Source organism: Buceros rhinoceros, unplaced genomic scaffold (assembly GCF_000710305.1).
Source record: "Buceros rhinoceros silvestris isolate BGI_N320 unplaced genomic scaffold, ASM71030v1 scaffold3208, whole genome shotgun sequence".
Classification (NCBI taxonomy): Eukaryota; Metazoa; Chordata; class Aves; order Bucerotiformes; family Bucerotidae; genus Buceros; species Buceros rhinoceros.
The window spans coordinates 54,962-65,580 of record NW_010427261.1 but is presented as its reverse complement, the minus strand read 5'-3'; the positions used below and the strand labels follow the sequence as shown (position 1 = coordinate 65,580).

Genomic DNA, 10,619 nt, shown 5'->3' with positions numbered 1-10,619 from the left:
CATTCCTGCATACCCTTTCTGCTCATGGCTGCGTGTCGAAGCAGTAATTGTAGATCCTTCCTCTGTGCGACTTCTTTCCAGTTAAAACTACAAAGGCCTTCCAACAGGCAGTGAAAGAAATTCAGTTTCTGGTATGAAGCGGCATTCTCTTCTGAGACATACCGGTTGCTTTTTGTATGATGTAGGTGCTGTCGCAAAACACCATCTTGCTGTTATCGGGTCAGGCACACGAATGATACTCTTAGCTTTATTTCCGTATGCTACAAGTACATGTGAGTGATGTTAGATGTATGTATTGGGTGCGTAATTAGAACAGCACGTGTAGCTATGGCAGGAACCAACACATCAGAAAAGGTTTGAACTCTGCTTTCTCTGTGTCACTGCATGTCAACCACACGTGCTGATGTCGAAAGGAAGCAGAGGACTGATGCAATCTCACTGGATTTCTCAAGGACTTCTGAAAAACATGTCTGCATGACCTCAGCACAAAGTGTAGTGGATAGATGGAAACACTATGTAGGAGGAGGTAACAAAATGCTACAGTACTGCTTACACCAATGGGGCTCTGCGCGTGGGAATATTAACCCTGAAGTGCATTGCTGTTACTTCTGCAAAGATAGAGGGACATTGGCACCGTGAAGAAACAAGGACAGCCAGTGAAGTTGGGGAACATGAAAAAGTCCAGAGCACCTGGAAAGCCCTTCTGAGATTTTTCATGTTCTTGGACTACACCAAACTGGCATCTCTGAATATCAGTAAAAATATTCTACTTTTCTAGAGCTGAGTGCTACTGAGCGTCATTGTGTGCCACTAGTACCACTATGCAGCCTTAATACCACCAGAGGGGGATACCAAGGAAAAGTAGGTGCAAAGAAGCAAGAACAGAGCTGGCTGCTGCCAAGCCGCAGCAAAACTCAGCAACACTGAAATGCGTAAGCTGGGAAGGAATTCTTGAAGCTTTGTACTAAACTCATAGTTTTGTTCTTGCATGAAACTAGCTAAAAAGAGGAAATTTAGTGTCTTGTAGGAAAAAAAGTATATATAAAGTTGAAGGTGGGAGAGAAGGAAAAAAAAAAAAGGCACCAGTCTGGAGCCAAATCAGAATGCTCAAGCAAAGCAGTCTGAAAATCATCTACTGCTGTACCTGGCAGATGCATTAAAAACCATTTACTTTCACTATGCAAAAGGGAACAGTCTCTATTTAGTGGCTGGCATACTGGATTATTTTTGCCTCTGCCTTTGCACACAAAAATCAGTTCAAGTGTGGAAATTAACCGAGTACAGGAAAGTGAGACAATACTGCCATCGCAGAATAAATGATGCAGCAGCAGCAATAATAAAACTTTTACCAGAGAAAAGATGTTTATGAAAAATGTCATTGACTATTTCAGGAAAGGAAGGTTAGACTGCAGGAAGACTGTGTGAACTTCCCAGCTCTCAGTTACATATTCAACACATTTGTAAAGTTCCAGAAACACTTTATTTAAAAATGGAGTTGTAAATGCATATACCAAAATAACATACATAATAAATGTAACAAAAATAAATAAGGAGAACATGTTCATACAAAATAAGAACATAGTAATGCAAAATGTTTATTACAGAACATAAAGGTATAAACGCCTGAAAGAACACAAACATAATCTTGCATGAAAAGCCCGCACCTTTAATCTTTCCTAACCATTTCCTACTTTCCACTGGTGTCTGCAGAAAAGTTATGTTCCCAAGTATCAAACAAAAGAAGGAATTATGGTGATGGTTTGGTACACTTGGTTTTCAACACCTAGCTCTAGTTTCAATTTATTTTTGCCCTTCTGCACCTTCTAAAACTTTCCTTGTAGCCTCTGTAAACTAGTGTCGTTCAGGCTTCCGCAGTTAGCTGGAGTAGAGCATATTGAGTCATACATGAAGGCTGTTTGCTTTTAATTTTTTTAAAGAAAATATGAAATCCATTATACAACAGATTAGTGGTTTTGTTTTTACATCTCTACAAAAAAAGTTTTTGCATTTTTTATTCAACTGGTCCAACTTTTACTGACTTCTGAAAGCCTGTACAATTTAAAAGTGTACAGAAAGTAGTTTTTTTAAACAAATGTCACATAGGATTATTGCTGAAATATTAAAGACCATTTCATAAAAGCTGCAAAACTGTATCTTTAACCTTAATATATAGAGACTGATGCAAACATAGGAAAATTCCAGTCTATTAGTTACATTTAACAGAAATAACATTCCTCCAAATTACAGTGTTCTGGAAATACAAAGTAATTTACTTTGATTTTTATTATTATTTCCAAATATTAAGTTAACTGGGACAACTTATAAGGAAAATAGGCTTATATAGGAAACTTTAAATAGACTTGCTTTATAGTGGTGTATAAGCAAAGTGTCTATGTCAGCAGTCGTCTTCCAGAATCCTTTTAAATATGTAAGACAGAGATGGTTTACTAGCAAGACTACAGGAAAATATACAAAAGCAAATAAAATCATTTGCTTGGGAGTGCATCTATTGATCAAGCAAATTATGACAACTCTATTTTCAAGTCCCCTAAAGAAAATTTAACATCTTATCGTTCCAAGTAACAGAAATTTCTTCTGTAAGCTTATGTGGCATTTGAATTGGTGAGAGCCCATTTGCCTCAGTATGCTTCAAAATGTCCCATGTTCCTGTATGTTTAAATTTCTTTCCTAGTTTCAACAAACATTGGACAGAAATGAGATATGAAATACTTCTACTTTCATTAACATCAAAAAGACATTTGAAGAAGATCAAAAAGTGCCAAAGAGTCCTTTCAGAAAGTGGATTAAAACACTGCAATGATAATACAAGTACAGTATTATCAGTTTGCTATGTACACCAAAACACTGCTTGCTGTTTCATGATATCGATATGTTCAGCTACCACTCCCAGCAAATCTTAGTGCAAACATAATATGTGAACTTTGTAAACCCCAAGACAATTTTACGCAGCAACAAGGTTATATAAATCACAGAACTGTTTGAGATTTTCAGGTCACAAGAACGAATGCTTTCTGAGATGTCGTTCCTTTTGCAGTAACGTGGCATTATAGTCAAAGACGATGTTTCCTATAGAAACCATCTAATTCAGAATCAACCGTAACTTCAACAGTTCTGTACAACCTTTAGTGGAGGAAGTCCATTCATTAGAGCAGATTAGCAAAGAGATTTGGGGTTTCAGTAACATTAAATGTTAGACTGCTTGCATGGCTTTAAAAAGAAAGAAATCTATTACGGGAAAACTGCTGATACAGTAATTCTTTTGCAAAGCACACGACCACAAAGGGCAAACCTCCACAATCTGCTTTCCTACACGGGTATCTATGCATATCTTTATGATTTGAAAAGAATTTGTGTGACAATTAAAGCATTACAGTTAAAGAAAACTGGTTTAATGAAACAACTGCTGTTTGACCAAGCCTTTTTTTTTTTTTTATATAAAACCAATATTGTATTTTTTCGTTTATTCCGAAACATTCCACATGAAAGGTTTTTGTATCACCACTGAGATGTCACTCACGCAGGGTGGAATCTTCCTCTTCCCCATCTGGGTTAAACCTATTGAAATGTATGCTGAAATCAGACTCAGATTCAGCATTCTCAAACTCCGCTGCAACAGGGACGGTGGGAGGTCGAAGAGACCGAGCTTCGGGCTGGCAGTTTGGCTGCACTTGAGGGCGGGTACTTTGGGAAACGGGACTGGCCTTCGGCTTAGGCTGAGCTGATAAGATGGGGCTGCCGAATCCCAAGTTGCTCAGAGCATCCAGGGTACCATCAGGGTCAATCATAGCATTAATTGCTAAGCAATCAAGAAAAGATGAAAGAGATAGGGAAGAAATCATAAAAAATACAATTTCCTGGTACCATAAAAAATACAAAATACCCGATCACACACTTTTATGATGACACACATGAGCTCTTATCTGTGTTTACCACTACAGAAGAGTGCTGTATCCAATATATATATGTAGCTGATACACATAATTAAAAGCATCTACATATATTAAAACTTCAGATGAAATGAAACTGCACTAACTAAACAGTGCCTGATGTGTGGACAGGAGAGAGAGATGATAAACCATCTATGATTAACTTATAGGGACTGAAAGACAAGGTTTTTAGTCATGTTTAAGGGGCTTTTTTGCTAACGTTAACCACTATATTATGTTTCATTCCACCCCACACCCCCAAATATCCACAGCAGCTAATTCTTAGATTGAATGAAACTGGTATAAAAAGAGCAGTTATTTACGCTTTTTAATGCATAATGATGCACTTATTGTCCCTCTCCCTCCATAGTGAGGGCAAACTGAAGCACACTGAAGTACAATTTCCTTTTACTGTACCATTAACACACTTGTCACATTTAACAGAACTGCCTTCTTTTTTACTTCCAAAACTACACTAACATCCATTCAAACACCACCGCATACATAAGGAAGTGATTTGGCCTCTTTCTCTGCACATTATTTGTTATGTTCTCTAAACAGAATATTTCATGTTCATCTAAAATTTTAAAAATGTTAATTTATTACTGATTATAAATACTAATTTGTCCCTAAAAGGTGGCTAATGATTCCTCCTGGAACATTCTTTTTAAAAACATGTTTTATTGTAGGATTAAATCTGAATAGTAAAAATAACAAATACAGGAAATGTACAACAAATACAATAAGGATTATATATAATCATGGACCACTAAACCATTTGACCACTCCAAATTAAACAATAAACTAAGCATAAATAATACACAAGTAAGACTGCAACTGCTCTTTGAAATATACTCAATTTTTAAGTTGATTTTGATAAATAGAATATATGTCTAAACAGCAGACTTTTTAAGTACAACATACCTCTTTCCATTTTGTACATAGATAAGTCTTTGCATATGAAAAGCAAAGTAACTTTTCTATTTTGTAGTCTGTGGAATCCACAGTTTCGAAGAGTGGATTCAGTTGTGCGATGGGAAGATGTTGGGAGCTAATTTTAAATTTTATTGTATCAGCTACAGGTCTTTCTTTTTTAGATTTCCTATAGATTACGGTTCCAGTTCATTCCTTATACTGAAACGTGCTGCACATGAGGGTATTACTGATGTGCAAAGATTGTTTTAATAAAGGCTAATCTCAGGATTCTCCACCACCTACTCTTCAATATTTACCCACAAAAATAATTCTGTTAATGTTTCACAAACAATTCCTCTGGGCCTATTTAATTTTTAGTCGAGCCTTTTTTCATCCATATAAAAAAAAGGTATCACCACTCTTCTGTTCTAAAATTATTCAGTGATGTTTCTTTACCAAATGTGCCAGCAATTATATGATATTTATGTATGTAACTGTTACTGTGATTATATTTTAATAAAATGCAATAACTTTGTTTCCTGATATACATATACATTTAAATAATTTAAAGCAAGAAACCACAGAAAAGTGAAAAAAGATTTGTACCTTGCAGCTGTTTCTCAACTCGTTTCAGTTCCTGTAAGATTGATGATATTTCCTAGGAAAGAAAAAAAAAACAAACATGTTTCTTTAAGGGAAAAGAAAGTCAAACTACCTATCAGTAGTGAACAATCCCCCGCTCCAACCTTTGCAACATGCTATTGGGGTTGTCACTTATGGCATCAAGAACGCCCTTGCCCTGTCCACCACAGGTTCTGAGCAAGCAGTGCTTGAGGCTGGCAAGCCACGGCCCACTCAGAAATCAAGAGTTTCTCCACACTGGCTGATTGCTGACACTTGCTCACCTGCCTGTGCTACTTCTCAAGCACAGACTTACAGACACCACAGTTCCATAGAAACGGGGTAAAGTAACACCAGGTCTTTAAAGTAACAGTATAAAGCCAGTATTAAATGGAAGAGGGTGATTTACAACCTTGTTCAGATGTCAGTCAGAACAGCAGAATGACAGCACTGGGATTTCCTGTACAGCCACTGGGAACTGCACCCCTGAGATCCTGGACAGCACACCACTGCTGGGTCCTCAGCACTCATTTGCCTTAACAGATACTTCTCCTCTGTGCTGCGCTACTTACGAGCACAGATGCAGCCACAGCAACACGCTCAGAAACACAACAGACATTAGATGTACCACTTCTTAAACTATAAATATCTAAATCCTACAGCTGAAGAATCCCACATTGAAGAATCCACTGTTAATCCAGTTTCTGAGAATAACTATCTGTGAGCTTCAAAAGCTAAAAATTTTCAAAGGGCACTGATTTCAGAAACTCATTTAACTCATTTCAGACACCCATTTGGTATTAAGCAATGTGATTTTTGTGGGTGGGAAAGAGATTCATTACCTTAGATTTTACAAACTCATTATCTTTAAGCAGATTCCACATTTGAGCTGCACATAAATGTCCCAAGGACAAAACAAACATCAGTGACAATTATCCTCACTTTACTTTTAATCGCATTCTGTGGTAAAAATTAGTATTGCATTTGAGGAATATATTGCTCTGAAAACTGAGCAGAAAAATTGGTGCATGGACAACCCCCCCTTTCCCCCCCCAACCAACAAGAGATGCTTTAATGCATTGAAAAAAAAAAACAAAAAAAACCAACAAACCTGTAAATGCTGAACTTAAGAATAAATATACAACTAATTTTTTTTTAAATGAAAACCTTAAAATTCCATATTCATGGCATTTTAAATATAAAACACTAAACTCAGATCTTATTCTGGAAATGGGTAAGAGAAACTCCTTATATTATTATACTCTAAAATTAGGAACTTCTCTAAGTAACTTGCTTCATTAATCTTTAAAAAGCCCCAAAACTATCAGTGTATGTATCCAATTACAACACTGAGTTACTAATGATTGCTCTCAAAAATATACCACTCCGCAGAAATTACGGTCCAAGTTTTTAATACTTCCAGGAAAAACCAATCTGGATGAGTTTAATAATTCACGATGAGCTAACAGAGAAGTGCTATCCAGCTCAATGCCAGAGGAATGCGTTCACACCGTGCTTCTGAGCAGCGCAGTACAAAGTATGTGAGAAGGAGTCTTCTCTCCTACCTTTCCCTCCAAAAAGAAAACTGCCTCTGTGATTGGACATTCTTAACAGCACAATACTCCAGATGGGATAATGTCTGGAGCAGACCCTCTGCCTGCTCTTGCATACAGTGATGTTTTCAAACCCTATGCTCTGTGTTTAGAAGCAGAGAAGCGTAGTAGGAAACAATGTGTGTGCTCCATTCCTTCACCCTGTCACACAATCGGGTCATGGAATAGCTCTAATTAGGCAGGGTATAAAACTGCATGAATCAGCTAGAGCTGTAGTTGGTACCCCAGGGTTATCACTTCCACATAAAATCAACACCATTATTTTTCACGGAAGAGTGCTTCTATTGGAATGTGTCTACAGATTATTTTCACACATATAGAAAAATACAACTTTTTATCTAAATATTAATCAGTATTAATAGCATTACTTATTATACATTAAGTAGTAATAATCAGTAGGTAAAGTAGTCTTTAGATTGTAAAACAAGTTCACTCAAAGCAACCCCAAAATTCACAGTAACGTTACAAAAAGTTACACACTAACTGTTACAAAAGCACTGACATTCTATATATAGTCTGAACGGCTTTTATTGCCGCCTTTGAGAATTCCCCCTGAATGATTTCTTGATTCTTTAGAAGACAAGAAGTCTTAGTACTTATAAACATTAGGTTTATTTTTGAAATAAAATATACTGTCTAAATAAAACCTTTTAAAGATACATGCCTTTATGTCATTGAAGAGAACACATTCCTCTACTAATTACTTAAAAAGTAGTTAAAAGGCTCAATCAATCCCAGAAAAAAATAACTATTCATACCATGCTTGATGTTTTCACAATAGGAACTTCACTTTCAGCTCGCAACTTGTTTTCAATTTCTTCCCAATTTCTGTCCTTGTCTTTAAATAATATTCTACAAGAAATTCAAGAACAGTATGTTTAAAATAGACAATCCCCCCCCCTTAGAATGAAAGAATACATAACACAATATGAGAAAGCAGCAAGTGAGCACTGAATAGAAGCAAAATCTGTAATATTGAAAACTGACAGAATCAAACCATATCGTTTAAATTTCCAGAGAAGTATGCAAGGGTTCAGCAATATCATTACTATCGACATTAAAATGGCAGTTCTGTGGCTACATACTTGCTTATGGTGTTGAAAAGACACAGCTGCTTCTTTTGTTCAGCACCAAGACTTACTCTAAAAAAATCCAACTATTTTACAAGTCAGAAAATTCCTTATTAACACTGCATTTTACAACTGAAAACATAAAAGAAAGATTAACAATGGTAAATAAATGCAACTCTTTTGCATTTTTATTTTATATTAAGTTAATAAAAAATAAAACACTTTAGGAAATTAAAAGAAAAATGCATTTCATAGAAGTTTTCATTGAAAAGTGTCAAACAAATTGTATATGATTTAGCAACAAGCATCACTTGTATTACGTTAAAGAAGTCACTCTTTATTATTTGTAAAACTCCAAAGCATACTGTGAGTTTCCCCTGTACGTTTTGCTTCCCTGCTGCGATAAAGTTTGTTTTCATTGTCATATCATAACCATAACTTACACTGTGTACCTTCTCATGATCGAAAAAACCAAAGTGCACGTATTTAAGGCCTGCGTGTTCTTTTTAAGTGACACTATGATGACATAGATTAGTCCATGTCCACTTCTGTAACCAGTATTTCAGAGTTATAAGTACAAAAATAGCTGCAGTAAAACTGATAAGCAAATATACAAATTCAAAAACATGACTGAAAAGTGGTAAATTTTAAAGAAGTTATTAATTTAGGAAGGTCTCTGAAGAATAATTTTAAGGTAGAAATTAATGATTCCTTGAATCCCCTAAAGACTAAGAATTTGAACGCAAGCTGGGAGACTTAGTACTGCATCTCTGTCATCTTCCTTCTGTTACTTATACCCTATTGAAAAATCCCATTCTCTACTATCATCCTGTCAAGAAAGTCTAGTTTTTCAAAATGTGTAGCCTTTCTTGTGTTATCAGTACGTACGTTGGCAGACAGCCTGTCCGGAAGTGGCTTTAATACCTCCTGTCTCTTTGAGGTCTTCATTTGTTGCTACTTCAGAACATGCTTTTGTCTGTTGTCACTAAGAGGAAGTGCTACTCTCATGACACAATGTCATGGAACTGAGGCAAATGACCACTTCTGCAAGTGACTTTAGTGTATTCATGTATGAAACATACAAAGAATAAACATTAATATACACTTCTTCTTGGGGAAGGAAAATTAGAAGTAATCAAACAACAGTAAACAAAACATGAAACGCTTCATGGCCTCAAGTAGAGGCATCATCTTGTAACAAAGCTGGTCATCAGAGGTCTGACAAGATTGCTTTTATGCTCTGGAAGGGAGTGGTAAAGCTTGCAAATCCATTCAGCTGCAAATCTGGATAGCAGAAAGTCCAATTACAATAGAAAATTCAGGACTTCACTGACATCGATGAGTTAAAATAATTAAATCATTAAAAAGCAGAGCCAAATAAATCCTTTTTAGGATCATGCACTAAAAAACTGGCAATTTGGATACAGTATACAGAGAACCTTATGCAGCTCTACTTTCTGTAATTTAACAGCATTTCTACCACATTGGAAATCAGCACGAACACAAGGCTTTAGCTAGCAGTAAACAGCACCAGTAAGAAAAACATACAAGTTATCGTGACATTGCGTGGTTTTTTACATTTACCTTCTTGCTCATGTTATATTAAAATACTTTTATCTTTACGTATGTAAGTAATGCCTCTACTGGTGCATGTGGTGTTTTCAGTCATTCTCTTTTAGAGATAATGTCCTTTCTTTTCTTTTACAATTGAAAGCTTGGCATTTCATAGGTCATTTACTTACAAAAATGAAGAAAAAATGAAAGCGGTAATTTAAAACTGTTATTATTTCTATAAGGTAGACAGGCCAATTTGGTTTTGCTGTAATTTAGGAAGCCTATTTCCTTTTTACAACTTTTTTTCAATTCTTCATTTAGAACATTTTAACTTCCTGGGGGGTGTTCATCCCTGTCTTCTTTGCTCTTCCTCCTTCTAACAACACTCTTTATATTAAAAGAATGTATTTACAAATGCCTACCTTCTGCTCTCATCTTTCCTTACTTAGTGGGGCAAATCTGCCTGAACTTTATTAGTGGGTTGTGCTCAGTTCCCATTTTTCTTTCATTGCGCTTTGAAGGATGCACAGCAAACTGCAGATTGACAAGTAGCATCTGCACTGACTCAAATTTTTGCCTAACTGATGAAGTACTTGCCTGCTACAATACTCAAGGTATGACCTTATTCTGAAGCAAATTACAAACATACAGAAGATTTGGTTAAAAAAAAAAAAAAAAAAAAAAAAAGAGACCTTTAATTTTGTCTAGGTCTGTAAACTTCTCAACTTCTTGCTAGATAACAAAAAAAATTTGGTTAAAAAAAAAAAAAAAAAAAAAGAACTAGGCACTTGAATCTGCTTCAAAATAACATTGTGCTAGGACCTGCCTGCAGGGGGAGGGAACGCAACAGTTCGGCCAGCATTTGGAGAATCTAGCTGAGAGAAACACAGTATCGAAAG

General features: G+C 35.9%; 1 protein-coding gene across 1 annotated transcript in view; it reads right to left on the bottom strand.

The window, feature by feature from the left end:
* Positions 1-3,451: 3,451 nt before the first annotated feature.
* CEP170 (centrosomal protein 170kDa) overlaps positions 3,452-10,619 on the bottom strand; it is a gene marked incomplete at its 5' end in the record, with an annotated part of 53,977 nt that continues 46,809 nt past the window's right edge. Inside the window, 3 exons of the mRNA XM_010141798.1 lie at positions 3,452-3,817; positions 5,469-5,520; positions 7,855-7,948. Of these exons, the coding sequence (XP_010140100.1) occupies positions 3,531-3,817; positions 5,469-5,520; positions 7,855-7,948 (433 nt within the window). The remainder of the gene's footprint in view (positions 3,818-5,468; positions 5,521-7,854; positions 7,949-10,619) is intronic.